Source organism: Lissotriton helveticus, chromosome 8 (genome assembly GCF_964261635.1).
Source record: "Lissotriton helveticus chromosome 8, aLisHel1.1, whole genome shotgun sequence".
Classification (NCBI taxonomy): Eukaryota; Metazoa; Chordata; class Amphibia; order Caudata; family Salamandridae; genus Lissotriton; species Lissotriton helveticus.
In genome coordinates, this window is record NC_136069.1 from 1,120,118,942 (window position 1) to 1,120,145,057 (window position 26,116).

General features: G+C 45.8%; 1 protein-coding gene across 1 annotated transcript in view; it reads right to left on the reverse strand.

The window, feature by feature from the left end:
- Nucleotides 1-26,116, reverse strand: part of C8H2orf49 (chromosome 8 C2orf49 homolog) — a 71,048-nt gene that overhangs the window by 28,340 nt on the left and 16,592 nt on the right. Inside the window, exons 2-3 of the mRNA XM_078656128.1 lie at nucleotides 18,332-18,498; nucleotides 13,767-14,118 (exon numbers count right to left, since the gene is read on the reverse strand). Of these exons, the coding sequence (XP_078512254.1) occupies nucleotides 13,767-14,118; nucleotides 18,332-18,498 (519 nt within the window). The remainder of the gene's footprint in view (nucleotides 1-13,766; nucleotides 14,119-18,331; nucleotides 18,499-26,116) is intronic.

Below are 26,116 nucleotides of genomic sequence, written 5' to 3' on the forward strand. Positions count from 1 at the left end.
AGTAAAGTTAAAGACAATTATTCCCCCTAAAAAGATAGATTGGACTGTATTAGCGTCTTGTAAGCAAAAGACAGATGAATCGGTTTCTGACTTCTTCATGCGCTTTGAAGAGGCATTCCACGATTTTAGTGGCCAGTCATTGACGGAAGACACCGGCAGGCATCTGTTCGTCGATAAATATGTCGCAAACCTGTTGCCAGGAATTGCTAGTCGCCTAAAGGCCAGCGAGAGTTCATGGACTACCTCTTCTCCGGTTTCGCTTTTAACTATGGCTCAGAATTACGAACAACAGGAATTAGAAGCGAAAGGCAATGAGGATAAAAAGACTAAAGAGTTCAAAACAGAGGTTATGTTGGCTCAGGCTTATGGTCCGCCTTCTAGAGGCAATGATAGAGGTGGACCTGGATCTTATGGTTCGTCCTTTTCCTCTTATACTCGTTTGAATTTGTCTGTTGATCAGTGTGCGTATTGCAAGAAATTTGGACATCGGGCTTCTGATTGTCCGGCACTACGTGCTCACCAGTATCCTGGTGGTAGGGGAAAAATGTGAAATCGTTCAGGATATTCAGGGTCTAGAGGAAGCACGGATGATCGTGCTAGGTTTGATTCTAACATGCGTGGACAGGATGGGTTTAATGCTTTTGACAGACAAAATCAATATCAAATGTCTGATTATGTGCCATCCGGTTTCAAAGATTCAGCTTATGCATAGGATTGCCTAGGATGGGGTAAGGATTCAGTTGAAGTTCCAGTAGATCAGAAGGTTTCCTATGTTACAGCATATGTTTTGGGTTCTACTGATCAGTTTCTGGTGGATACAGGAGCTACTCGTAGCGCCTTATCTAAACACTTGGTTTCAAGGGCTCCCCTGTCTGGCTTAACTATTACATCGATAGGTTTCGATGGAACACCTTTCCTTAGCCCACTATCACAACCACTTGCATTTCATGTTGACAAGTTTTCTGCTCCATGTCCATTTTTGCTTTCTCCAAACACACCAGATAATATTGTGGGTCTTGATATGCTTAAATATCTCAGGGCTACGATACGATGTTCTCCAGAAGGAGTGCGGGTTATTTTGAATGACAACTACCCTGTGATGGAGAGATCCTGTATTGTTAAAGAGGGCATTGCATTAGCTTCACTCCCTAGTACTTTGTGGGCTACTTCAGACACCGATGTAGGGCAAATGGTTATTCCGCCAGTGCATATTAGTGTCAAGGAGGGTGCTTCATTGCCAAGATTGCCTCAATATAAAATATCTTGAGAAGGAGAAGAAGCACTTATAGGTATTGTTCATGATTTGATTAAACTGGGGGTTGTATAAGAAGTTCCCTATAATGTTTGTAACAGTCCTATCCATCCCATTTTGAAAAAAGATACTGATACTAAGATTTACAGATTCATCATTGATTCACGAGAAGTCAACAAGATTTATTTATTTATTCAAGAGGAGGTATCCGCTTTACATGAGGTTCCATGAAAATTACACTACAAATTTACATCAGTTCCAATGTACATCAGTTGCTAGACAAACAAATGCAAGAGCCTAGGAGACGAGATGATTGAAGTGTAGTGGAAGGGGATAAGGGTAAAGGGATAGGAGGGAGATACGGCCAAGAGACGAAAGGAAAGTCTGTCCAAAGTCCGGCTGGGTAGGTGACGGTCGGGGGGGGGGGGGGGGGGGGGGGGGAGTCCTAAAACTCATCTCCTCTATAGCTATTAGGTAGCTCCACCAGGCATTGGCCATATAGCTCAGTCTCAATGGGAGAAACAATTTAAGAAACATGGAGGGCAAAATAAATGGAGCGTAGTGGGGAGGGGGCATGGAAGGAGAGAAAGGGGGGGCAGGGGAAGAGACAACAGGGAGAGACGAAATGAAGTCTGTCTAACGGCTGACTGGGTAGGTGACGGCCAAGGAGGGAGTCCACGGCCCATCTCCCCTATAGCTAAACCAAGTAGCTCCATCGGGCATTCGACAAAATAGTTCAGTCTCAGTACATTGAGAGAGGAGAGAAGGAGAGACAAAAATAGAGGGAGGATGTGGGAAGAGACGACAGGAGAGACGAAAGGAAGTCTGGCTGAGGACCGACTGGGTAGGTGACGTTCAAGGAGGGAATCCCCGAACTGTCTACCCTATAGCTAAACCAGGTAGCTCCATCGGGCATCAGACAAAATAGCTAGATCTCACATGACGAGGGAAACTAACAGATAGACAGGGTGGGGAATAAGGGCCAGGACAGGAGAAGGCAGAGGTCAATAGCAGGAAGGTGGAGATGAGTAGAGCGAGGAGGGGTAGGGGGAAGGTAGTTCGGCAAGAAGTTCCCATGTATCTGATGGGCTATAGTTGCCAGCTTAGCCAATGTGCGGGTACTCGGCTGATTCTCCGGTGCAGTCTCAGGTACAGTCAAGTTCTGCATGATTTTTGGTTTCCCTATTTTGCAGGCTGGAGTGGATCTTTGCGTGCAGGGTGTTGCCAGTGTCCGGAACGCGTGTGGCAGAGCCTCAGTCAATATAGTGCCCCGGTTTTGTTCATGGCAGTCTAATGAGCGTGCCCGGCTCCTTTTCAGGGCCACTCGGGCAGCCATTGTCACGGGATGGCACAGTCGGCGGTTAGCCCTGCCAGGGGGGCCCAAAGTTTGCGTTGTGGCTGTTCCGATTGCTAGTGTTGGGCTTCTCCCCCAGGGCGCAGCTCCCAGGACGGGTGTTATTAGACATCCGGTGTGCCACTTGTGCCAGAGGGGACGAAGGTGGTATCCTAAGCGCGATAGCAGTGCGTGTAACCAGTCCGCCACGTTAGGGTCAGGCAGTGACTGTTAGAATTGGGGGTCTCTGGTTGGCACAGGTATGTACTTGCGACAAGCAGGGACCCTCTCCTCTAAGTTAGGACAAAGGATTACTCTCAGGAAATAACCCCTGCTCACCCTCTAGGTAGTGTGGCGCAAGCAGTCAAGGCTAATCTCTGGAGCACATACGGTTAAGCATTTGAAGCCTCCCCCACAATGACCATCAACCCACCACACAGGGACACAAGACTGTAGGTTTGTAAAAATATATATATCCTTTATATATAACTTTCAAGCAGGCTTCATAAATACAGTCTTTAAAGGGTCCAGTTACTCTCAGTATGCCACAGTTCTTAATATAATGGACAGTCCTTGGAATAATTTCAATCACTTCTCAAAAACGACTTCCCAGTACTTCAGAATGGTTCAAGTTACTTTACAAATGATGCCACCATGCTTAAATATAATGGATAGTGTTAAAAACAGCTTCACAGTACTTAAATGGCACCAGTTAGGGTAAAAACAGATTCCACGATATTTCAAGCAAGATGCAGTTGGTTTTGGCCATATTTGTTAAGGCTGTACGTCCCGGAGCGGTCCTGTGCGCCTCCTACGATTACCGGTAAAACGCCCTACCAAGTCTCGCGCATCTCGCGTGAGACGCGTACACTGCGGCCTGACAAGGGGTACGAGTCGTACTACTGGTGTTCAACTCGTACTGCGGTTACAATAGCCCACGCCTCGCGGACACCTCTGTCTGGGCGCGCACACGATGCGGAGCGTACCAGGGGCTCCTGAGGCAGAAAGGGCGATGCGAGCCGTATCTTCAATGCGACTCGCACCGTGCACAAGTACAGTACTGGTCTCACTGTCACAAGCGAAGGGGGCGAGGCGTACCGGGCGACGCGTCCGGCCAGCTTTAGAGGCAGGAGGGGTGTACGCTGCGCCCAAGACGCTCGGATGCACAAACACAAACCGCACAGTTCTTTACCTTCTTCTTGATCGGGGCGGATGGCTCTAGGCTGTTGTCCCACGTTGCAGTGCCGTCCTGAAGGGCGGGGTGGCGCGGGGGCCACGGGGTCGCTTCTCTGTTGGCTGGCGGTGCTTCGGGGGACACAGGCTCACAAGGGCAGAGTCCTGGAGAGGGGGCAGCTGCTTGAGGTCAATCCAGTGATGTTTCTCCCGGGGGAGGGGGGGGGGAGGGGGGCAAGCGCCGATGCAGGCAGTCTTTGTGGTGTGTTCCACGGCTCGGGGCTCAGGGCTCAGGTTCACGTTACTTGGACCAGTCAGTCCGTTCTTGCGGTGCTCTCTTGACTCATAGCAGCAGCTCACGGTGCTTGGGCCAGACGAGGCAGGCCTTTGCAGTGTGAGTTGCGTTTGCAGGTGTCCAGGAGTCGCGTTGCTCGGCAGGATGGACTGCACGGGTTCTCAGAGTGTGGGACAGCTTCCCTGATGCACTCAGGTCTCTGGGGTCAGCGCTGAAGGAAAAGTTCACACCAGCAGCAGCTTCCTTCTTTCACGGGGTTAGCGCCCAATGTTCCTGGGGCGCATTTCAGCGGGCAAGTTCACAAGCAAGCCCTTGGAGATCTTTGTAGAAGAATGCATAAGTTGAATAAATAAAGTCTCTCAGTCTTTTATCTTCTCTCCTTCTTGCAGCAAGGCACCCACCACAGGCCAGTCTCTCAAGATTAGAGACATTAGTCCTCCATGCAGCTTTCCCAGGTCCTTCTCTTCAGGCAGAGTTTATTCTTAGCACAAACAGAATACCCTGTGGTTTCAGCCATAACGACATTGCTTACCCTAGTTCCTCCAACAGCAACTACATTTTCTATGATCGATTTGAAGAATGATTTCTTCTCGATTCCTATTCATCCTGATCGCAGATATTTGTTCGGTTTCACTTTGAATAATAAATCGTACAGATTTTGTAGAATTCCTCAAGGGTACACAGAGTCCGAGCATTTATAGTCAAGCCCTGAAACGACAACTTGACTCCTTTACTTTGTCTGAAGGAGTGGCCCTCATACAATATGTCGATGATATCTTGTTGGCAGCCGATACGCCTGAGCAGTGTGAAAAATGTACTTTGTCTCTACTTTCTTTTCTTGCTACACACAACCATAAAGTGTCACGGAAAAAATTGCAATATTGTAGAACGAAGGTTACCTATTTAGGTCACCTCCTGTCTAAGGAGGGCTGTGCACTTACACCAGATCGCATTCAAGCAATTTTAGATACACCAGTGCCTTCCACTCAGAAAGATCTTTGTGCATTCATTGGGTTGACTTCATTTTGTAGGCAATGGATATTAGCGTTTTCACACATTGTTAAACCCCTGCTAGCGCTTTTGACTAAAGATACTCCAATGCCCCTTCCATGGACAGATGAATGTCAGAATGATTTCATCAGTTACGTCAAGCACTTTGTTCTGCACCAGTGTTAGGTACTCCAGATTACACGAAGCCTTTTACACTCTTATGTACACGAGAATGATGGGTGTGCATTGTCGGTTTTAGTACAGACACATGGTGACAAGCAACGTCCCTGTGCATACTTTTCAGCAGTTCTTGATCCTGTTGCTCGAGCATTGCCTGGGTGCTTTAGTTCAGTTGCAGAAACAGCTGTGTCCGTACGTCAGAGTGAAGGGATAGTTTTGTCACAAACTGTTTGTGCTAGTACCCCATGCGGTTGGTGCCCTTTTGAATCAGACGAAGACGCAACATTTGACTAGTGCTCGTTTAACAGGATACGAGTTGACACGGTTAGCCCGTCACATTACATTGAAGAGATGTGCGACACTGAACCCAGCTACTTAGTTGCCATATCCAGCGACTCAGGCTCAGTCACAGGAGTCTCACGATTCTATCTTCCTTTCGGAGGAACAGACAAAGGGTGGCATCGATTTGCAAGATACGCCCCTTTCAGATGTAGATGGGGAACGGTTTGTTGATGGGTCCTGTTTGAAGTTACCAGATGGTACGACCTCAGCTGCATATGCAATTACGACACTTAAGACAGTAGTGGAGACAGCTTGCATACCACAGAAGTCGGCTCAAGCAACTGAGCTAATAGCTTTAACACGAACGTGTGAACTTATCACTGACTTGCGTGTGAACATCTATACAGACAGCCGCTATGCTTTTGGAGCGGCCCATGATTTTGGCCTACTTTGGAAGGAAGGGGCGTTCTTACGTCCCACGGGATGCAGATAATGCACGGAAACTTAGTGCATAATCTCTTGACTGCACTAACATATCCAAAGAAGATAGCTATTGTGAAGTGTAGTGCACACAAGAAAGTAACTGATAAGACAGGACAAGGCGATTCCTTTGTAGATCGCACAGCTCGTGAGACTGCAATGCAACAAAGCACTACTTCCATGTATGTAGTGAAGTCACAAGCTGAGCAATGGCATGATGCTAGACAGGAAGTGCTAGATGTACAGAGATCTGCTTCTGTAGCAGAACTTGAGCAATGGGCCAAAGAAGGAATATTGGACGATGAGGGTTGTTGGCGCAACAAAGACATGGAAAAGTGTAAACTGCCTGCAGCCTATTTACAACCTAGGGTTCAAATGGCACATGGGCTGGCACATGTTGGAGCTCCAGCAAGAACGAAATTGCTTACGCGAGTTTGGGAGCATCCTGAAATTTCCAGCACAGCTAAGAGAGTAGTATAGTCCTGTTTGATCTGTTGGCAGTATAATCCTGGTAAAGGGACACAAACTCCTACAGGAGGGTTTGCTACACCGACTGCACCTTTTGAAGTTTTGCAGATGGATTACATCCAACTTGAACGCTGCAATAACTTAAAGTATGTCCTAGTGGTGGTATGTGCCTTCAGTAAATGGATAGAGGCATACCCTACAAAGGATAATGTAGCTCTCACTACAGCGAAGGTGCTTCTAAAGGAGTTTTACCGTAGATATGGTGTTTGTAAGCTTTTGTGGAGTGACAACGGACCTCATTTTATTGGGCAAGTTGAAAGGATTAGGGATCAAACCGAAATTCCATGCAGTCTTCCACCCGACCCGCAATCAGCAGGATTAGTGGAGAGGTACAATGCTACACTGAAGCCGCAGTTTTTATAAGGTCCTCATGGGCCTTATACAATTTGGTCTGGGAGTCTATATTGTTTACCTCGATGTCATAGCTCCCCATGGTTTCCAAAATAGGAATAATCTCAGCATAAAGCAAAGGGAGTTTATCCTTGGTTGTAACCAGGTGCTCCCACCCGATTCTTCTCCTGCTATTATCCAGGAGAAGCGCGGGTTTATTCCCGTCCACTGTAGGCACTGGAGCTTGGGGGCCTGGATGAACAAGGTCGAGCTCAAGGGCGTTGTGGTCACTATCGATCCTTTCCATCACCCTAAAATCCCAAATTGTCGTCCACCTCACTAGTTGGACCAAGACGTAGTCCAAGCGGGACTCTCTCCCCCGTCTATTGTAGGTAGTTTTACTAGGTATGTCGGATTTCATTCGCCCATTACAGGCTCTGATTCCGAACCTTAGGGTGAGGGCAGTAATTTGTAGTGCTAGTGGGGTCCAGGCTTTCGAGGGAGGTGCTTCCACCGCGGGTACTGCCCACCTAGCATCTTATTCCAATGAAAACCCTTCCAGAAGACCGGGGAGTGGCTCAAAGTGAGAATTAAAATCCCCACCCACCACATAGTATGAATCATTCGGCAGTTCAGATAAAAAGTTCGAAAGTTCATCAATGGTTGGTGATTCCTTTGCCATTCCCATCGGCCTGGAATAGATGTTAACCAGCACAAGTTTAGCTTTGTTTGGCCATAGTAGTGAGACCACAAGGATATCTTCGGAATTAAACGGCCACCGTGTGGCCACACAGCCCAAATGAGATGCGACCCACGTCGTGAGCCCCCCTGACGGACGGCCTTTGCCTTCCCACCTTGCTGGAATGAAGAATGATGTATAGCCTTGGTGCCCGTAGTCCTCTCTGGCCCAGGTTTCCTGGAACATACAAACGTCACCAGACTCGATGTAATTCACCCAATCCGGCTCGCCCAGTTTGTTGGCCAAACCCGCAATGTTCCAGCAAATTAACTTCAAATGTTCAGGGGTATCGGTTGCCATGCCATAGGGGTTGGGGGAAAAAGTTCCGGGCACCACTTCCGTCGGAAGGCCTGAGGCAAGGGCAGCAGTAGGGGCAAATGGCTCAGAGAGTCTAAGCAAACCGTTGTCTACAGGCAAAAGGTCCCTGTCTCTTCCCTCAGCTGTATCTACATTATCAGCGGATAGATGGAAAGGTCCACTGATGCCATTATCAGGAGCCACTAGATCGTCCGATAGGCCAGAGGTTATGCCAGTAGCCACGGTGGGAGGTTCAGAAAGTCCGCAAGAGCCATTATCCCGGGTAACTGGCTTGTGTACAGCGAGTCAGTCAACCCCGTCCAGGCCGTTCAAACAATTGAAACTATTAAAATGAAAATAGGGTGTGTCCGGCAGTTGGAAATGCGGGCGTTGTGTATGGTCCTTGTGTCTGCGTCTACGTTCCACCCTTGTCCATTCATCATGCAATGGAGCCTTATGCATGCGAATGGGGGGGAAGAAGAAGGATACTGGGAGGGTCTGAATGGTGGAATCCAGTGATCTATTTACTCCTTCACAAATGTGCAGCACAGTGGCCGGATCTTTAAAAGTTACCAGAATACAGTCCCCTATTATGGTTTTTCTGGTCTTCCCTAACCACGGGACCCTTCTAACCATAATAATCTCATTGTTAAAATGAGATGGTAGGGGTCGGTTCCAATTAAGCCATTTGATGACCTTTTTCTTAAGGGATAGGTAATCTTCATTTTCCCCTGATCTTAGATGGGGGGCACCTGCTAAGACCACCGTTAGGCTATTGGCTTCTGGCGGGAGATCTGGCCTCCGTGGTCTTGGGGCTGGCCGGACCGGAGAATGTGGGGTGGCTTTACCGTTTTCCTGGCATCTTTCGTTGGTCTCTGCCTGAGATCTTTGAGGGGCATGGTCTATTGGTTGTGGGGGTCCATTAGTTTGGTTGTTATACTGTGCCTGGAATGGAATAGCCATAAGTGGCTGAAAAGGGGGGGCAGATGGCGCACTCTGGGGGGGGGCTTTGTTGGCAGATGTTGGAACTCCTACTTTTGGAGGGTCCCCTACAGAAGAATGAATTCCCACTAGCTTAGTTTGCTTACTGACTAAGGTGTTCAGGGTAGTAAGAGATGTTTCTAATAAAGTGAGCCTAATCTCAACTTTTTTCAAACTATCGCTAATGGGCTGCAGGAGGGAGCAGAATAGAAATTCGATGCTCCCTATAGATGTAAGTGGGGGGGTTTTGTTCGATGTATTAGCCTCTAGATCCTTATTAGTAACAACTATAGTGGGGCTTTGAGCCTTAGGAGGTGGAATAGTAGGCACAATCTCATCAACCTTCCCCGGTAGGAGTGGGTTAGTGTGTTTCTTGCCAAAATCAAGATGAGATAGTTTAGGTTTCCCCCATCCCCCTATTGATTTCCTAGTACGTTTACTAGGCGGAGGCCTATGCACCTCCACCACAACATTTGGTTTTGGCTTACTCTTCTTAGCTATTTGCATAGGAGGAGTTTGGGTTACCAGGTTAACCGAGGTAACGGATAATATTGGGGGAATTGGGTCTGCATGCTTTCCGGGCACCGTCCCTGGGGTGCAGGGAATTTCCCTAAGTAAAAGGGGAAAGTCCTCAAGGGTCAGGGGATTTGGGCTGTTAGGGGGCGTACCTTCCTCTTGGGAGATAGGGTAGGGGATAATCTCAGTCAGGGATCTGTTTTTCATGGATTCTATGGAGCGCCTACGCTCCGCCCTACGTTTCTCTAGTGAGGTTTCTTTACCCGCCTCTCCCTTGGCAGATTTGAAATAATTGTCAAAAGTCCCTGTACTGGAGGCTCCCTCCCTTGATGGAGTTTCACGTGGTGATGGCGAGGGAATTACTTTATTCGTATTGGAGACTGGGATTAAGGGAATGGGCCCAGCCCGGCCTCTATCGGCCCCGGACGGCCACAGACGGTCCCGCCCTTGTCCCGGGCTTCTCCCGGCGCCCTCCCGCGCAGCGGGGCTACTACCTCCTCTTTGTAAGTTTGCAAAATACACCGAGGGGGCGGGGCCGGCAGGGAGAGGAGCCCAGCTGGAATCGGGCGCGCGGGGACTCCTGGTCCGTGGAGTCCTCCGCTCTACCCTCGCAGCCCTGCCGGTCTACTGGTGTACAAGTGATGCCCCTTAGAGTTAGCAGCCGCTGAGAACCGCGAAGCGGGACCCGCGGAGCGGGTCCGGCGAGGCGTGGCGGCTCACAGGAGGCTGGGTCCGAGGTAAAGAGTAGTGAACGCGGCGTTAGAGCAGGGAATCCTGAAGCTGAAATTAGCGAAAATACTGGCTTCCACGTCTTTGAAGTGGCCAGATGCACTACCTTTTGCATTGTTGTCCTTAAGATCGGTACCACATTCACGATCTGGGCTTACACCATATGAAGTGGTATGTGGGAGACCGATGAACATTTGGGGAGTTCCTAAGCCACGCCCCATACATGATGTACTTTGTGTTCTGATGAATGATTATTTGGCACAGTTAACCGACAGTTTGATCGCTATTTATCAACAGGTTCGAGAAGCTCTTCCTGACAGATCTACAGGTGAGGCCCACGATCTCCAACCTGGTGACCAGGTTATGGTCAGAATTTTCGAGAGGTCGAACAGCTTAGAGCCAAGGTGGCGAGGACCAGAGCAAGTGCTTTTGGCTACGAGGACAGCAGTTCGAGTGACAAACAGAAAGAACTGGACCCATAGCACACACTGAAAGCGTGTGTCACCTACCTTGGTGGAACCTGCTGTGCTGACAGACCATCGAGAAAGTCTGGATACGGAGAAAAACCAAGCCAGCCCACCTGACGAATCTGAGGAAGTCTTTCAGACGGGTAATCCAGAGTAAATTACACCTGTGCCTATACTCATTTCTTACCCAGGACTCTTGACATCAGTAAATGCCTAGAGTGGGGAGAGGGTTCTGGAGGGGTACAGCACTTTGAAATTCACAGATAAGTTTACAATCCTGCCCCTGAATACACTATTGTATTATGTAATGATTCATGTTACTGTAAATGAAAGTATGTATGTCATTTTATAAACTCTAGACTGGACAATATATTGTGCCTGTTGGTTGACTGTTTAGTTCAGAGCTCTTAAGCCCACCCCCACACTGTCTCTCTGAGAAGCCTTTAACTACTTGCCACCCTGAGAGTCAAGTGTGGAGAGACAGTACTTGGCACAGTTTGTGCACCATAGTTGGGGCAGAGTAGCACTTACCTGCCCTGACACCCGTGAACGGAGTCTCACGTTTAAGATCAAATATTCTGTCATGCAATCTTATTAAAAGACACATTTAAATATATCCCTTGGGCATAAAAACGAAGAAAGAAAATGTAACAACAAAATGGTTACCATTCCGTCTTTTGTGTCAGGAATCCATGGTAAACACAAAAAAGACAATGGGAGGAATGTTTGCAAATAGTCTAACCGCCTTATGCAAATCCATACTGGCCCTGATCCTCAAGAGAACAGTTTATCCAGAGCTGGCATATGAGGCCTTCTCCAGAAGAGAACCCAAGCAACACCAGGTAGTTTTCATCTTGGTTAGGCCTCGTCAGTGAGGTAGAGCTGGGATTCAGTGGCACAGCAAGCAATGGATCAACATCAGGGAATACCGCTAGAAGTGTACGGAATGACATGAAATATATAAAATGTGAAGGGAGGAGTATTTGAAAATAGTCTAAACCACTTGCAATTGCATTGAGTGACAGTCCAATCCATTGTTTTTCACTCACTGTGGCAATCTAGAAAGAGGGCCGCCTTATTCATAACAGTATGGACTCTACTCCACATGAAAACAGTCAATTCCGAACTGCCAGGAAAGAAAATCCATGTTTAAGAAAGGTACAATATCCTTTTTTAAGAACATTAATTATTGCCTTTCAAAAAATGTATGTGGAGTCAGAAAAAGGAAAAAAAATTCTTTATAAATGTAAATGTCTGAAACCAAAATTATATTCCCTGTTTTTTGGATGCATCATTCAACATTCTTACCTCGACAGTCCTGGTTATGGTTGTTTTTATTTTTTAACTCAGATTTGGTGGTAGTTGTAGTCGTAATAAAAGAAATCTTGTAGCTCCCTTTTTGTTCTGGAATAAATACTTTTTGTGTCTCAAAAGTACAAATCGTTACTATTTCTACCATTACCAATACACGAAGATTGTTATCACATATCTTTAAATGTAACTTTCTAAAAAACAAATATTTTTAACTCGCTAACATGCGATAATAGTAAAATTAAGATGAACCACTCGTTTTGGTGATTCAGGAGGATATCAAATGGTATTATGTGGGTCCATCGGTTATTTGATTCTGATTCTCTACATTCCTTTTTTCACTTACGAAACTGTTACAGTCTTGCATATAACTTTAAAAGACAGAACTTTAAAGTTAACCACTACTGAGTAAAAGAGTAAGAAATTACTGGTGCATGCTAAAAATCAACTTAATTTATATGATCTATTTAATACATTCTCTCTAAAGGCTTTCATGATTTATAATGTATTAGCTGATAAGGATGGATGAAAAACAGACTGACTGAAAAGTTATAGCAAAGAGTCAAATTTGGTAATCTATTTAGGTTAAGGTGCATCTGATATCTTTTGAAAAAGTACAACATAACCATTTTTTTCTGTAAATAGAATGCTTTTGACACCTTTCTTACCAGACAGGTCTATTGCTTTTATGACCAAGTAATGTGGGTACTTGTCACAAGAAACAGCCGATTTGTAATATAAGCTTTATAATAGACTACTAATCAATTTTTTGCTTCAATGTATAGAAAATAATCATTGTAATTGGTATGACAGACACCCCTTTATCATGCCAAAATATGTTTGGGATAGCCTAATAACAAATTGGAAATTCGATACTATCAAAGGCAGAAAAGTTTCTTTGTAATTGTTAGCAATGGTATAACAACAAATTACAATGAATTAGAAGGACACTTCAAATATCTTTTAAAATGGGGTGGAATGGTATATGCTATAACTATAAAGTTGGTTTACATAGTTTTAGCTCTTCTCCCCTTTTGGTTAAAAGAAATGTTTGTTGCTCCTATAACACTGTATTTATACAGATCTAGTTCAGAACAATCTTGGTCACTCAATGCTTGAGAACAGGTCCTAACAGGCCCTTGGACCTTTTTGGCCAAGTACCTGGTGTATTCTATTATTTATAATTTCGATGATTGCCTGTGATCGGCAATAAGAATTTAGGATTATGTACTTTTTTGAACATTGCTGTTTCATTTAGAACATCTTTTTTTCAAACTATTTGCTGACACTTTCCCTGCTCCTGCCCTTTACCTTGGTCTGTATTCAGATAGAAATGTTAACAATGCTATAGGAATCCTAGTTGGATTTATTAAAGGTTATCTATGATCACATAGAAATGTGTATGTTGCTTACTCTGCAGACTTACAACAGGAAGATTACTATTATAAGTACCACCTATTTTAACAACTGATTTACTATTTAAACCAAGACAATCTAGTATAGATCTGTAATGGTTTTCCACAATACAACTTTATAACAAAAAAAAAAGATTAAAAAAGTAAATAAAAAATAATGGATGCTTTGAACAAAAAGGAAAAGAAAATGCGATTCTGCCTCCTGTTATGGGCCACAATGGCTGAGTTGCAGCACCCGTATCAGAGACACATTTTGCAACAGACGGGAATATCACAGGCCCAGCGCCAACACCAGAAGTTGTCCTCTCTGCTTTTCAAATCTCATCAGTAACAAAAAAAATACACTGCCCCAATTTCAAAATGAACACTGAAGTTCATTATTTGAACAAAAGGATTCATCAGCACGAGAGTTCAATGGTCTGTTTTACCCAAACACATCAGTGATTTAAGTAGGCGAATATCACTTACCAAGGTTTCGGGTTCGTCTTTCGATGCTGCTCTTTTTAATTTCCCAACTGAAGCTGCTCCAAAAGAAATAAAGTTATTGCTATGAGTCACTGCTGTCGGGCTTTGTTGAATTGCACCAGTTTTGCTTTCCATTCTGATAGTCTTCGGTGGGCTAGAGACAGGAGGCGGTGATGAAGAATTGGATGATGACAGGGAAATCCTCCGAATGGTGTTTGTGGTGTTTCCAGATGGGGGAGGCTTCAGGCGGTCAGTAACAATTTCATTCTCTTTTTTCACTTTTATACTTGTTGTGGTTGAACTGCCATCAAATACAATAAGAGGTCGTTTTCTAAAGCCTTGCGAAGATGTGGTACTGAAACAAAAAAAAAATGTCTTTCTAAAATTAAATAAATCTAAAAATGAAGCAATTTACCAAAGAAGTTAGGAGTGCACTCAGTGTTAAAATTAAAGCATTGTTCTACCCCAAATTAAACAGGTTTGGGTTAATGGGTCTCAAAAAACAGTCCAACTTGGATGTTCCAGGATTTTACTAACTATTTCTTCAGTTAGCAGCTGTACTTAAACTAACTGCAAAGGAATAAAAAAGATCAGTTGGCTGCGAGTTAATGTTGTGTTAGGAGGGTGCTGCTACCCTAGACCTTGAATTATTAATAACCGCCCACAGCCAATGGCAAGAACTTGTGACGTTCAAGGTGGAAGGTAAGGTGGAAGAAGGTGTCTTCAACGTAAAAGAATGCAATGAATTTCACTTTTATCAAAATCTGTATACCTTTTTGCAGGGTTACCATGCAGAAAGAATATTTCCTTAGGAAGACTGAGCAGGCGTAGGTCTTCTCATTTCTTTTTCCTTACAAAAAACAATCGGGAGGAAAAAGCCACCTTCCTGTGATGTTTGAGAACCGGTTTTATGGTACATTTTCAAAGCATGCCAAAGATCTCAGCTTTGTGCAAGCATATATTGATTTAACATTTTAAACGGTCGCATTTACAAGGATGCATTTGAGAGTGTGAACAAACTACATGTGGAGTAGGACCCATCAATCCAATATTATGTAATCTATTTTTGCCAGAAAACAGGTAAGAAGACCCAGTGTTCCAAAAGCAGGAGTGGTGGTCTGTGCCAGGAGGAGTGAGTGAAAGAATCCAGAGATTGTTTATGTTTCCTCCTCTACATCAAGGTTTCAGCTTCCTACAGGCAGCTGATGGTGGTGGTGAGCGATTAGGGCTGTTGTTGCTTGAATTAGCTGGCTGCAGTATCAGCTGATAATAGGACATCTGGTTTCACCTCAAAAGGACTGCGGGCACCATGGCTTAAGGATTCCAAGGGAGCGGGCTGTGCATGATTTTAAAAGATGGGGGCATCTCCCATGTGCTTTACCAAAGGGAGATTCGCCATCAAATGGTATGTCTAAAGTTTTTTTTCGAACATCTTGTCAAAAGGAGGAAGCCCTCAGCCATTTGTTTCTGCATAATATAGCATCACCTGTGTGTTCAAATCCTAGGATTACCGTGACTATTGCAGAGTCTGATGAACTCTCACCATCTTCAAGGATGAATGAATCAACTGAATTAATTTGAGTCTTATAAAGTGCATAGCTACTCCTATAAGGAGTATCCCAGCGCTAAGAGGTCATAAACAACTCAACCAATAACAGGTAAAGAGAGAAAACAGTCTAGAAAATCCAAGTTTCCAAATGTTTCAGAAACTGAGTATCTGACAAAGGTTGCCACAGGTGCAACGGTAGAGAATTCCAGAGTTTAGATGCCAAATAGTCAAAAGATCTTTGCAGAGCAATTGTTTTTCTGAACTCTGAGCACCTGCATTAACAGTGCCTCTGAGGACCTGAGGCACCTCCTAGGAGAATAGGAAGTGAGAGGGGATGCAGATAGGCTGGCCCAATCTTCCTGTGAATCCTATAACAGAAGCAGAGGGCTTTAAAAGTGACGCTTTTCCACCAGAAGGCAATGCAGTTTCTGAAGTGTCATGCCCATAGATGTATGCTTAGTGAGGTTAAGCAGAAGTTGAGCTACCAAATTTTGAACATGCTGAGATCTCTTGGTACTAGCCTGAGAAGCTCCCGACCACTAACACCTGGATCACTGTCTTCGGAGCCAAAAGAGGCAGATGATGATTAAGCTTTTGAGAGATTTAATAATACTAAAAACACTTGCCCGCTAAGCCTGTGATTTGACTCTCGAAGGTGAAGTTATCGTCAAACCAAAAACCCACGTTTTTAACCTTGGGATTAGGCTGAGGAAAAGGGGCCCGAGACTCTTGCCACCAGGCCGAGAACCATATCGAGTGCTGCTTGCCGAGAAGCAGAACCTCCGTCTTACTAGCATTTAACTTCAGACAACTGAGGTCCATCCAATAAGATACTTCTGACAAACAAGCCGTCGGAGAGTCAGCTACAACACCAAAGTTATGTGACAAGGTGACAATCAACTGGATATTGTCGGCATAAGATTATTTTAACGCCTTGCTGCACGATTATGTCTCATAAGGGGCAGAGGTACAGGTTGAATAAGGTAAGACAACGATAAGACCTGTGGAATCCCCCCCACCCCACACTGAAAAGATGCCAGACAGTGTAAGGCTTATGGCCGACCCTGTAACCCCGACAGCCGCTCTAAGATGCGACCGTGGGATACTGTATCAAAAGCTGCACTTATATCCAGCAGTAATAAAGCTGCCGTGTCACCTCTGCCAATGAGATCTGGCACATGGATTCTGAAACCAACAGAAGAGCCGACTCCGTACTATACCTAGGGCAGAAGCCAGATTGTGTAAGATATTCATCTGCTCAATGAAACCTGAAAGTTGCAGATTAATGTATTTTTTAGCCACTTTTGATAAAAAAGGAAGTAGAGAAATTGGCCTTAAATTCTCAGGTTTAGCAGGATCTAGAGAAGACGTTTGAAGCAAGCTAACAACTGAAGCCTGTTTCCAGTTTAGAGGTACCCGAGCCGCCTCATAAGACATGTTAAGCAATTTCTTGCATACAGGAAGAAGTTCAGTAGCTCCATAATACTGGGAGCACCTGGTTCAAAAGGAGAACCCGACATAATAGAAGACATGAACACCTTTAGCTCATACCCGTCAATGGGTTTGAACTGGAGCAAGAGATTATTTTTATTAGAAGGCTCGAACCACGTATCACAACAAGGGACATTTCCCGATGCCTCCGGAAAAGAAGAGTAAATGGTGGCAATTATGTCAGAAAAAAAAATTGTCGGCGCGTTGCGGCTCTCCTCAGATGATGGTGTTGCTACCAAAACTCAATGTTAATGCTTTAGCAATAGAGAAGATCTCTCTAGAGGAGTTTTGAGCCATCTCAATTTTATTAGCATGAAATTCATGCTGCGTGTGCTAAGCCGTCAATATCCCAAACGTAATGAATCAGACGACTCATTACTACTGAGCTAGTGCCCCAAAGACTGGATAGCATGGTTCTTCCCAAATCTATGATTCTACTAGTGTAACACTGTTCTTTTTAATTTAATGTAGTTCCCGTCATGGCATTTTATTTCCTCAACTAGTGCGACCACAGCCAATCTGATCTTAGCCCGTTTGCTGCTGCTGTCGGCCAACAGCTGTCGCCAGCACGTTGGCCGATGTGTCCCAACCCGCTTAATAGAACGTTCTGCACTGGCGCAGAACGTTCAAAGCAGCAAACGGGTTAAAAGTATGAAATTCATTCTGTTGTGCTTTTTCGTACTTCATGGAGTAAACAAAATAGATGCCCAAAGTGCGACAGATATGCACAGATGTTAAGTCCCATACCCAGTTTGTCACTGGACTCAAGCTATACCTCATTGACCAGACCCAAGATGAAACTGGCTAGGGATTGCTTGTGTTTCTGCTTATCAGAGAAAAGGACTGGTAGATTGAGATGGAATGTTTCTATTGGTGTAGGACCAAGATAGATTTGCATATGGCACGTCTCTGTGTAGCGTGGCATAGTGGATGAAAATCCTTGGTCTGGAATGCAGCTCGAGCGATCGCCACTAGCAGAGATTAAATTGAGGATTCATTCTATCACTTTGTTGCTGGTTTTATACTTCATCTCAACTCCCCCAAAGTTATGTAGCACTTACACTATTCTCCTCAGAAAAATTCAACTAAGCAGGCATGACAAACGTCAAGGTTACATTTTATGCATGAATAATTTAAGTACCAACGTGAAACAAAAGTAATTTCTACATGTAGGATATTTGTGTTGCAACAACTAAAAGGTGAAGAAAACATTTTACACCACGGACTGCTTCCTTATGAAACCCCCATTTATTTCCAGGAAGGAAAATGCTCAAATATAATCGTCTCCGATGGCAACACTTTTCAGATCCATCTTGATGTTTAGATTTTTCTCAAGGATAGACAACGCCAACTGCAAAGTAGTTTAGAGAACATGACAATTCGTTTCTTCTAAACATGACAGTGCAGGAGTATTTGTGACGCAATGGGTTAAACAGAGAGATATTTAATGAGGTTTGAAAAGTGTTTAGCATATCACAGAGGAACTTCGAAGTTGGGAAAAGGCTGCCATTAACAAACTATAATATACCTTTTATTTTGCTGCACAGGAGAAACATTTTTCACTCTCTTCTCTTCCATCTGTTTCCCCCATCGGTTCTTTGGCAGACTCCTTTGAGGAAGGGGTATGACATGTTGAACATAGATGTCAGTTAGCCGCTGCTTGTCAAGTAAGGCATTATCAACAGGTATGTTTTTCTATGGAGAAAGAAAGGCAGACATGTTGAATACTCAAAGCAACAGGTTAATAGTGCAGAACGGTAATTCTATACTCTGTACTTAATGTCAATGATACCATAAAGAGATTTTGTGCGACTAACAAGTAGTGGCAAAGGTAATACAACTGGCTATTCCATAACAGAAAGCACATCTTTTTTGATTGACAAGTTTGATGGTCTAGTTTTGTGGATGTGTTGAAGTGAGAATGGACCAGTGGTTGGATGGTTGAGTGTGCTTGGTTAATTAAATGTTAAGTACATGAATAAATCGGTGGCTGAGTGAGTATTGTGGTAATGTATGGTTTTGTGTTGGTTAGGTATGTTATGGCGATATGATGTGTTAATGTCCTGCATACTGTGTTTTTTGATGTGTTGAGTTTTGGTTGTTCTCTTTAAGTGGTTGTATCTTGCTGTGTTGGGTTGCTATTGTGGAGTTTTATTATTGTAATACTGCACTCAAACTATCTATGCTGTGATGGGCGGTAAGTTAACATACATCTCTAGTCGATACCAAGCATGTCGACATTTGCAAGTAGCTACTCCACCTACATTTGTCAGGCATGCATCTTTCTCTGCAACAAATTGTCCTCTGCAATTTAATGATAAACGATATTTGAGAGGAATTTAGCAATTCTAAGTAGGAGTTTGCAGAGCTTCAAATGTAACTCGACTTGAAATTACTTATCCCTCAGAAGAAAGGAAATCAGAAATGAGAAAAGCACAGTAGAAGCAACAAGACTATTCATTTATTTGCTACTCTAAAACAGCGAAACTCATAAGTTTGAAATACGTTCTTCTGAAGCTAATCACATACTACTCTTGAAGACTAATCTATTAAATCGACCAAAATAACTATTCTAAATTCATAAATGCCATTCCAAAAGCTCTCTTGCACATGCATGTACTCAATCTCAAAACAAAAACCACTGTATTCCTAAACTTCTTCAACAAATTTATACTATCAGGAAATCTATCACCACATTCAATTCAAACAAACCAATCTCATCTTTCCCGAAACACAGCTGCTCTATTTTATTTCCCATTACCAAACACTAACTCAAAAAGATTAGACGAAAGTAACTTCCTTTCAGGATGACATCACCCAAGCAGTTATCTTCAAAAGCAATTTTCATTGCTTTCGTTACACTTTGATATCACCTCATAAACACAGCTTTAATAGAGGGCACCTTCCAATATTCCCCCAATACAAGTCAAATCACACCCTGTCAAAGAAACCTCAGGTTAATCTTAAACAACATTTCAACTTTAGGCCCATAACTAGCTCACCAAGGCTGGCCGAATGTATAGAACAATGAGCCATAAAACAACTATATTTACACATTGAACAAGAATATCTGCTTCCCCCTAACTAAATCTAGCTTTGCAAAAGGGTGCAGCAATGAGAAGACAAAGCTTAAAATCTAGGATGACTAACAGCAAGCACAATAATTATGTCTGCGATTTCATCTTTGATGTATTGCCATTTGGAAACTGATTTTAAGCGGCTCATTGCACCCCCTGAATCTCGCATGGGTTTCAAAGGTGAGGTACTTAGTTGGATTGTTTATCCCTAATGAACATCAAGTAAATTTGGATAACACCTCTTCTGATCCAATTCTAGTCACATGCACAATCCCCCAGGGTTCTATCCACGTGTCAATATTGTTCACCTTATACATGCACCTGCTAATAATCTTGATGGAAGCAGCTGGGGTGGGATTTATAAATATGCATTTGACACCCTAATAAACCAAAAATAACATATCTCCGAGGTCTACACACATGAAAACCGTTTACCATATCTGCATAAATGAATGCCAAGCTTCCTTAATTTAAACCTAGAAAATACCAAAGTGACCATTAATAGGCAACAGTTTCACTCCTAAACTGGTAGATCGAGATAAATTGCTTGGCTTGTGGATTATTGTCTATCCATCAATTAACTTACTAATTGCACACCCTAATTCATCTTCAAGAGCGTTCCTCTGCTCGCTAAAACAGCTGAACTCCCTATAGCATCCCAAAGACGTCTGCACTGTGGTTAAGACAGTTGCCATAGCTCAGCTAGTCTGTGTCATTTCCATTCTCTCAGGCATTTTCAGTTACTTATTAGCACCTAGCAAACCCATTCAACATTTATCGGACAGACCAATCTGCCTGCCTCTGAATTTCTTCCAGTTTGGAGGTAAACCACATTGGCCTTGAAAACCAGTGCATCATTGGTTTGTCTTGTTGGTGAGCAGCATGAGGGGACAATCATGAAGAGGCTCGAAAGGAGCATTAGGAAAGCGAGAACTAAATAAAAGGTCCCACTTAGGCTTAATAAATGGAGACGGGCGAAAACATTTAAAAGACCCTTAAGAAACCTATTTACAATAGGGGACTTAAAATAAAGAGGGTTGGTCAGGCAGCTGCATAAAGGTAGACAGAGCAGAAAAGTAACCATTTACAGTGCCCAAAGCAGAGCCCTGCTGAGAAAGGGCAAGAATAAAAAGAAGGATATCAGAAAGGGAAGCAGAAAGAAGATAAATAAAGTTCTCTGTACAATAGAATACAATTTTGGCCGAGGGACATCTGGCTGCCACAATAACATTGCAGACTTCAGAAGAAGGTCAAAAGTGGTCAACTGTCGCCGCTCAATCTCCACACAAGAAGGTGGGGAGTTAACCGGTTCGGGTGGAGGACCAACCCCTGACGCTGTGACAGAAGTTCTCCCGAAGGGCAGTCTGAACCGGAGGATCAGTGCTCATGCTGAGAAGCTCAGGATACCAGGCTTTCCGTGCCCAGTCTGGAGCCACAAGGATGACTTGGGCCAGGCCATTCCTGATCTTCCAGAGAACTCTGGGCAGGAGTGGTATGGGTGAAAAGTTGTCGAGGAGGCCTAAGCTTCACTCAAAACGAAAGGGTCTCCCGAGCGAGCCACCTTGGAAACTCCAGCACGCAAAACTGCTAACATTGCGCGTTCTCGGCAGAGGCAAACTAACAAAGTCTCAACCCATTACTGAAAGAGCCCTTGCGCCACCTCCTAATGGAGACATCATCTGTGATCCGTTAGGCATCGACGGCGGAGTTCGTCCACTCTGGTGTTCAGGAAACCAGCCAGGTGTTAACCACCAGAGATATCCCCTGCTGTTCCAGCCATTTAAAGAGATGCAGGGCCTCTTGACTAAATGGTCCACATTCCCACCCCACCCCATTTGTTACAGTACCACATGGAGGTGGTGCTGTCCATGAACATTTGTACCAGCCTTCCCTTGATGTAGGGCAGAAAGGCTTCCAATGCCAGTCAGATCACCCAGAGCTCCAGCATGTTTATGTGGAATGCGGATTCCGAAGACCAGTCCTCTGATCTCCACTTCTCCCAGATGGCCACCCTATCCCAGGAGTGACACGTTCATCACTGCTGTGAGATCTGGTTGGGGAAGGAAGAGTGTTCTGCCTCTGACCAATCGCAGTTCATTAGCTACCACTTCAAGTTTTTAGGTCTCGCCTAGCGAATGCAGCGCATGCGCTGCTTTGCCTTGGCGAGACTATTGTCGTCGGGTTGGTGCACGAAGGGAGACAAACCATGTGCTCGCACAGACAGGCGATGTGTACGCGCATGGCATCTCCTCTCTTCAAGAAAGCTGTGAAGCAGGCACGGAGCTCTTAATGAAGCAATGAGACATGGATCCAAAGACTAGATATGCCCAGAATCTTCTTCCCCCGTTGCAGAGACTCAGGATTGATATTGCTAACTGGAGAAGGCTTCCGCTTTCGTTGTTGGGCCGGGCAGCCCTCTTTAAAATGATGGTTCTGCTTCGTTTCCTGTATGCACTTCAAAATACTTTGGATGCAGTGCCTGCCAGCTACTTTCGTGAAGTCGAAAGTCTGCAGCGTAGTCTACTCTGGGAGGGCAGGCCCCGTATCGCCCTAAACAAACTAACACCTCCCTGGCATGATGGGGGCATAGCACTCCCTGATATCAAAAGATATTATCGGGCTTCCCAGCTGGCGGCGATCAATCATGGCACGTATGGTCCAATGGATGACCCTGGTTATGCCATGGATAAATGGCTTCTTCCCGGAGGAAGGTATAGCAGGGCTTTATACTCAAGACCGACGAAATTGGACTTGACGGGGCCGACCAAGCATGCCGTTCGGATCTGGCATGACGCCACGAGTTCCCTAGGTTGGAGAGACAAATTGACCATGGCCACCCCGCTCTGGGATTCAGAGAAGCTAGGAAAGCTGTGGAGGACCAAGGGATTTGATAAATGGGACCTGATCGGGATCTCCACCATCAAAGATATTTGTGGTAAGGGGAGGATCAAATCATTTGAAGAAATGCAGGCAGAATACGCACCATCAAAGGTCGAATATTTCCGTTATGCACAGGTCCGGCATTCGCTCCATGCGGCACTCCTGGTGATGTGGATCCCCCAGAGGCCTCACCTCTGGAGGATAGAATTCTTGACGGCCATCTCCCTGAAAAAACGATCTCAATGATTTACAAGAAGCTGATTAATCACAGGGTTGATCCCCTTGAGGTGCTGAGGGACAAGTGGGTGCAAGATGGGATAGAACTGGATGACGAGGACTGGCAGACAGTAGTCTCTTCCCCGCGGGAGGTCGCCATTCCGGCTCGACTAAGGCTGGTTCAGCTTAAGATACTGCACAGGGTATATGTAACAGGACCCAGACTTGTACACATGGGACTGTCTGATACGGGACTGTGTAGACTGGGGGGTGGCCTTACAGGTACATTTCTACACATTATCAGGGAATGTGAACACATCACCACATACTAGCGCAAAATACATGACACTATGCGTAGGGTCTTAGGGGTCTCTTTGATGCCGGAGACGAGGAGATGCCTCCTAAACATATGGGAGCCCACGGATCTCAACACCTCACTAACGCAATGGTCTACTTTGGGCTTCATGTTAGCGAAAAGAAATATAGCCCAGTTATGGGGAGCCGAACAGCCTCCCACTCTGGAAATATGGGAAAACAACTTATATTGGTGTATGTTTAGGGAAAAAAACAACATACCTCGCGAGGGGACGCCCTCGAAAGTGGTCACTGGTGTGGGGACCCTGGAATCGTTACAGAGTAGAAATTTGTACACCACCGAGACATGCTGTTTTGGATGACCCCCCCGCCCCGTGAAGTTCCCTTTCATCAGTATTTTATTTATCATTGTTTCCCCTTGAAGTATTATTTGCTACATGACAGTGTCCTCTGTAATGTGATTTTTGCTGATGCTATTGTTTAATAAAAAGAATTTGAAAAAAACAAAAAAACAATGAGACATGAAGACACGTCGAAGAATCCTCAATCACGAATGAGGTCTCCAACAAAGTGCATTTCCAGGAATCGAGGCGGGGGCTGCCTCATCGGATTCTGAATTCGGTCTGTGAATTTAACCAAGTGAAAAGACAAGTGAATCCAGACAAGGCCTAGCGACCAGCAAATGAAACTCCAGGAACTGCTATCACCATGCGGAGGAGGAGAAGAGAGCTCTGCGGAGAGAGGCACGAGCAGAGACAGTCAATGTGCGCCTCGCGCCTGCCTCATGGCGCCTCCTAAGAGATCTCAGACTCTGAGATCTGCAGTGGGCGTTTCACACCCACCGCTGAAGAATGCCGTCTTTCAGACAAGCCATGAGCGTCTCACACCTACCTCGCGGTACCGCCAATGAGACCGTCTGCGAGTTCTGCAATGTGCGTCTCACATCCACCTCATAGCAACGCCAAAAAGACAGACTGGTCTGCGCCTCACACCCACCTCTGAAAAGCCAGTCTTGTCACCCCGGGTCATGTGTTTCTTACACCCGCAGCTGAAGCGAGTGCACGAGTCCGAGACCAGCCATGTACTCTGTACAATCACCTTTAAAGAGACAGCCCAAACCCTGCGCTTCATACCCACCTACAAAGAGACGCCCGCAACTGAGACGGGCCATGTGCTTTGCCTCACACTCGCATCCGAAGAGACAAGCATTCCCTGAACCCAGCATCCCGCCCTGAGGCCGTCCATGGGCGCCTCACTCCAAAAGAGACAGCCCGTCCCAGAGACAGGCCATTTGCTTCTCACACTCGCCTCTAATGAGACACTCCATCCCTGAGACCTGCCACGTGCGCCTCACACCTGCCGGACGAGAAGACAGCGCCCACGCCCCCATCCTGGACATGTATTTCACATTCCCCAAACACACAGCCTAGGAAACCGCCTGACCCTGAAACCGGCCCTGTGCACCTTATGCCCTTCAGCCCAACATCCCCTCCCGCGAAGAGACTACATTTCTTACACCACCCATGTGCGCCTCTCACCCACCTCCAAAGAGACAGTCCGACCCTGACACCGGCCCGGTGCACCTCACACCCTTCAGCCCAACACCCCCTCCCGCGAAGAGACTGTACAATTCTCACACCACCCACGTGCGCCCCTCACCTACCCCCGAAGAGACAGTCTGACTCTGTACACCTCACACCCTACAGCCCCAACACTCCCTCTTCGGCAAAGAGGCTTTCTGATTCTGACACCGGCCACGTGCGCCTCTCACCTACCCCCAAAAAGACAGTCCGAGACCGGTTACGTGCACGGCATACCCTCCCCCAAAGAGAGAGCCCGAACCGGAGACCCATTATGTGTGCCTTCCCCAAGAGACAGCCCAATCCGGAGACCGGCAACTTGCGCCTCACACCCACACCGAAGACACAGCCCGATCCTGAGACCAGCCATGTGCGCCTTATACACCCCCCACCAAGGGACAGCCCGACCTGGACACATTATGTACAGTGACCATATTTATACTGTTAGCACATTACTTGTTTTTTTTCTTTTCCCCAACTCTGCGCTTTTCGCTCACTCCAATTTTTTTCCGCTCCATTTCTGTCTATCTGTCCCTTCTCTCCCCATCTGTCCCTTCTCTATTCCTACTCTAACCCCACTCCTCTTCCTCAGCCCCTTCCCCCCAGTATTGCAGCATAGACAGCTTCAGGTCTCTGATGCCTTCTCGGTCTCGGCCCTTGGGGGTGGGTGAGAGGAGCTCCCCCCCCTCAAAGTGGATCACATCATCAGCAGATAATGAACCTCTCTTTACCAACAAGCACGAGCAGTCTCGGGTGGCGGCTGATGCGGGCAGGGATCTGCTCTCGGCCCCGGCAGGGCCTGTGGAGAGGGGGCGTTACCTTACACTAGGAGAGGAGGTGAAAGTGATACCACCCCCTCTCCCTGTCTTCAACCCCACCTCTGCCTCACCTCAGTCTCGCCTTACCTCCACTTCTGACTCCCTGCCACCTGTCTCTCCTCACCTCCACCTCAGTCTGCCCCCCTCCTACATCTTTCTCTTCATCCCCTACCTCAGTCTGCCCCCATCCCCTACCTCAGTCTGCCCCCATCCCCTACCTCAGTCTGCCCCCATCCCCTACCTCAGTCTGCCCCCATCCCCTACCTCAGTCTGCCCCATCCCCTACCTCAGTCTGACCCTCCTCGCCCTCCACAGCGGTCTCTCCTCGCCCTCCACAGCGGTCTCTCCTCGCCCTCCACAGCGGTCTCTCCTCGCCCTCCACAGCGGTCTCTCCTCGCCCTCCACAGCGGTCTCTCCTCGCCCTCCA